General features: G+C 46.7%; 1 protein-coding gene across 1 annotated transcript; it reads right to left on the bottom strand.

The window, feature by feature from the left end:
• Positions 1 to 390: 390 nt before the first annotated feature.
• Positions 391 to 1,212, bottom strand: LOC144612131 (uncharacterized). Its single transcript, XM_078431692.1, has one exon. The coding sequence runs from the start codon at positions 1,210 to 1,212 to the stop codon at positions 391 to 393; it is 822 nt and encodes a 273-aa protein (XP_078287818.1).
• Between the last annotated feature and the right edge of the window lie 3,724 nt (positions 1,213 to 4,936).

The raw sequence follows: 4,936 nt of genomic DNA, 5'->3' as shown, positions 1-4,936 counted from the left end.
GGACACCAACATTTTATATCCCCTTTGAGAACCCGGTCCCCAGCACCATTCCACCCACCCATCGGACACCCATCGACAAGGAGACAGTTATCAGAAGTGATCAGAATAGTTTATTCCCGGTCACTATGAACAACCTTTCCTGTGTGACTCGCGCACAAGGTGATGTGACAGCGCGCTGTTATCCCGTGACTTACAATATCCAGTATTGCTGCACTTGGACAACATTGAGATTATATTGTGTAGAAAGGAGTTGCAGATGCTGATTTATTGGTTGTAAATGGCAGCTACTGAATTACATAATTCGCATACCCGGATACCTCCTGAAAACGTCAGTTTAAGATGCGTACATGCGTTCGACGTTCTGCTATATTTATAACTAGACTGGGAACACTAATGTTTCAAGGATATGATTAATTTTACAATGAAATTCACGGGGTATTTAACCACGTTCTTTAGCTCCTCTCGGAACTTTCTCTGGGTCAGGACGTAAATACACGTGTTGGTGCAGGTACTCAGAAGCTGGAGCATAAACGAAATTGGCGGAAGATCACTGTCTGCGAAGTACTCAGCGCCCAAAGCGCGCTCAGACATAACATAAACAAGCATTGTGCTCCACAACGCGATGAAACTCCCTGATATGCTGAAGAGTAAAACGATGGACTTCCTCCGGTTCTCCATCTCCGGGTCTTTGCCATTCTCTCCACTGTTGCGGCCCCGGAGCAATCTGCGGACCCTACCAGAGACTAGAATGTACCTGGCGGTCAGTGAATTGACCAACAAAAACAAAACGAACGCGAGACAAATAATTACAATAAATGTCAACAACTCAAACGCAGTCCATGAAGGTGATGTTAAGAAAGACTGTGTCCAGGCACACCCTCTGGGTTTATTGTCGGTAATATATGCTGATTCGATTGTAAAATACCACGGTACGTTTATTAAACAGCTCAGAGCAATTACCGTTCCGATAACAACACTCGCCGTTCGCTCGGTGCAATATTTAGTTTTCAGCTTCCGACAACAAATGGCCACAAACCGATCAAACGTGAAACCCACGGTGAACCAGACAGAGATTGTTGTGGCTGCGCTGGCCAGGGCCAGGTTAAGAGAGCACACGGGGGTGATGGTGAAGAACGACAACGGGAAATACATCACAACAATGGTCCTTATTATGACATTAATCATGAGGACCATGAGGTCGGCCGCTGCCATTGCCACCAGGTAGCGAGTGATGCATTTGGAGAGACCGCACTTTCCACGGGACAGGATCACAATCGTCACCAAGTTAACTGCGAAAGAACGAACGAAGGATGTTATCTGCCGTTCACGAACAATACTCTGAACTGAAAGGATTTCCTAGTGACATTTACTACTGAGTTTCCAGAATAAATTAAATTACAAGACATATCAGCAGATACGGGGCTGGAGGATGCGGGGCGACCTAACAGAAGTATAGAAAATAGCAACCTTATTTCCAGGATAGGAAAACCAAATATTAGAGGGAAGAGATCTAAAGTGTGAAGGGCAAAGCTGAAGGAAGGTGTTAGCGCCATTTTCTTAATACACAAAGGCTAAGTGCCCGGACGCTGCCAGGGTGGGGCCTTGGGTTGGTGATTGGGCCAAGTCGAATAGTGGTGTTTCAGAGACATTTGGATACGTAAATAGATTTGCAGAAAATAGAGGGATATGTGTTAGCTCAGGCAAATAGGAGTTGGCCTTGGCATCTTGTTCGACACAGACATTGTGGACCGAATGGCCTGGTTTGTGATGGACAGTTCTATGATTTATATTTTGTTTACAATCATTTCCTGTCACCACCCGACTCCTACCACTGGAACAACTTTGTATCTAATTCTTCCCAACTGGATCCTATTTGCGCTAACCTTCCAGGCCAGTCGGGACCCTGTGAAAGCCACGGCTAAAGTACACGTCAGCCATCATGCCCAAGTTAATTCCCTTGGTTATTTATTTGAAAAGTTCAATCATATTCTTGAGACACAGTTTCTCAGGAACAAACTCACGCTCCCTATTTATAATCAGTGTTTACCTTTCCAAATTCCGATGAGTCGTGTAGCACTGAATTCCCTCAGGCAAATTTGCTACCACCGATATCAGAATGACCCGCCTGCAGATCCGTGCATACATTCCACATAAAAGAAAGGCATCACTTCAAGGTCAATACCTAACATTGTGATTGGGCAGGGTCAACCGGCAGTGGGGACTGGGCAGGGTGAAGGTACAGTGGGGACTGGGCAGGGTGAGATTACAACGGGGACTGGTCAGGGTGAGTTTATAGTGGGGAATGGGCAGGGTGAAGTTACTGTGTGGAATGGGCAGGATGTGGTGAAAGTGGGGAATTGGCTGGGTGACCGGCCAGTGGGGATTGGGCAGGGTGATGGTGTAGTGGTCACTGGGCAGGGTGATGGTGTAGTGGTCACTGGGCATGGTCAGCGGGCAGTGGGGACTGGGCAGAATTACGGTGCGGTGGGGACTGGGCAGGTTGAAAGCGCAGTGGAGACTCGGCAGCGTCAAGGTGCAGTCACGTTTGGGCAGTGGGTACCGGGCAGGGTGAGGTTATAGTGGTGACTGGGCAGGGTGAAGGGGCAGTGGGGACGGGGCAGGGTGAGGTTAATGTGGGGAATGGGCAGGGTGAAAGTATCGTTGTGATTGGGCAGGATCAAGTGCCAGTGGGCACTGGGCAGGGTGACGGTGCATTGGGGACTGGGCCGGGGCAAGCCGCGGGCGGGATGAAGGTGCAGGGGGAAGGTGCAGTGCGGACTGTTTAAAGTAGGGTGTACAGCGGAGGGACAGACTGCATGTCAGGATAGATAACAGTGGGGAGTGAGCAACCCCGGGTGGCTTATCGTGCGGATTTCCATTGTAATGTTTTATGTCATGCTGATCAGGGAATTTGCGGGTTGACTATGGGTGATCTGACCTGGAAGCAAATGCTACAGTCAGAAGTGTTCTGTCGAATTACAGCAGATGTCCCGAAACTACAAACCACGCTGATTGTTCCATGTACAACATATTCAGTGTATGCCCACGCTGCAGTCCACACCCCGACCCACGCTCTCCACTCTGTCTCCACCGTTCTCGCACACTCCACGTCCCTATTCCCATTTCCCGACAATACACTTTGTAGCGCTTCCATCCACCACATTCTCCAGTTCCTTCCCCAGAGGGAGAGCTTCCCACAGCTCGGAAACAAGCCATTACATCCACCACAGCCAAACCGACATGGATGTACCCACAGAACCCGTAGTCTCCATTCCTTGGAGTTTCAAGTGTTCCTCTTGATGACTTTGGTGTCCCTGCCTCCGTCAAACTCTTTAGTAGCGCGTCCTAGATTCCGAGTCTGAATGAGAAGATACCACATCAGATTATTTCAAACATTTAATCTAAGGGGGCGTGTCCAATGCTTGGCTGAGTAGACATAACTTTTCAGCACTCCCGAAAACAAAGCCCTAAACTGCTAAAAAAAGACGAACTAAAGGAATCAAGTACTTTAAATTAAATCAGAAAGTATACAGAACGTACGGATGCCTTCCAAGAAAGTAAAAGGAGGAGTACAACTGCCACAGAAGCAAGCAAAGGAATCAAGAAAAAAAATCGAAGGTAGGCCCACAGCTCTGATGGAGCAGGGGACTAGATTTGGTGACCCCTCGGCAGGCGGTGAGTCTGGGGAGGGCTCCGGTACGAAGCTGGAGTCTACTACTCCCAGCAAGCGCTCTTTGACTCGGGTCAAAATACGAGGGAGTCGCCGTGAGTTACCAAAAAAGGCCCACTGTTTGCCGAGAGGCTGCTGATGTTGTGTCTGGAGTTTCGGACACGAGTGACGATGAGGTAACGGGAGACTCCACTAGCAGTGGAAGTGGAAATGAGGAAGAAGAAGAAAAGCAAGAAGATACAGTGACTAATATGAAAACGATGCTTCAAGAAATTATTAACAGGCTTAAGAAAATTGAAGGAGATAACAAATTAATGAGGAGAGATAACAAGAAATTTCATAAGACTTTGAAAAAAATGGAGGAGAAATTTCAAACAGTGACAAATAAAGTGGATAATATACAAATGGAAAATGAAATGTTAAAATCTAGAGTGGAAAAAAATGAAGACAGTATTACTGCTGCAGCAATTGAAAGCAAAAAGACGGCGGAGAAGTTGGATGCATTGGAAAACTATAGCAGGAGAAATAATGTTAAAATTGTTGGTTTGCCAGAGGGAGTGGAGGGGGAAGACCCAATTAGGCGATTGGACACATTAGAGGCGGGAAACATGTTCCCAATGTTGGGGGAGTCCAGAACAATGGGCCACAGTTTAAGAATAAGGGGTAGGCCATTTAGAACGGAGATGAGGAAGAACTTTTTCAGTCAGAGAGTGGTGAAGGTGTGGAATTCTCTGCCTCAGAAGGCAGTGGAGGCCAGTTCGTTGGATGCTTTCAAGAGAGAGCTGGATAGAGCTCTTAAGGATAGCGGAGTGAGGGGGTATGGGGAGAAGGCAGGAACGGGGTACTGATTGAGAGTGATCAGCCATGATCGCATTGAATGGCAGTGCTGGCTCGAAGGGCTGAATGGCCTACTCCTGCACCTATTGTCTATTGTCTAATTAACTTTTTTCAAGATTGGATAGTGACCACTCTGGGAATAGATAAACAAGGTCGGATGGAAATAGAAAGAGCACATAGGGCTCTAAGACCGAAACCCTCGGCTAATCAAAAGCCAAGATCTGTGTTGATTAAATTTTTAAGATACCAAGATCGAGAATTGGTTTTCAAAACAGTCGGGAATAATATAAGAGAGGGAAAACCAATAAAACATGAAGGCACTAAAATAATCTTTCACCCAGACATCAGTAATGCCTTGTTGAGCAGAAAAAAAGAATTTAATAAGGCAAAAAATATTCTATGGAGGAAAGGCTATAAGTTTATTTTACT

This window comes from Rhinoraja longicauda, chromosome 43 (assembly GCF_053455715.1).
Source record: "Rhinoraja longicauda isolate Sanriku21f chromosome 43, sRhiLon1.1, whole genome shotgun sequence".
NCBI lineage: Eukaryota > Metazoa > Chordata > Chondrichthyes > Rajiformes > Arhynchobatidae > Rhinoraja > Rhinoraja longicauda.
Note: the sequence above shows the minus strand (reverse complement) of the source record. Positions and strands in the feature narration are given on the sequence as shown.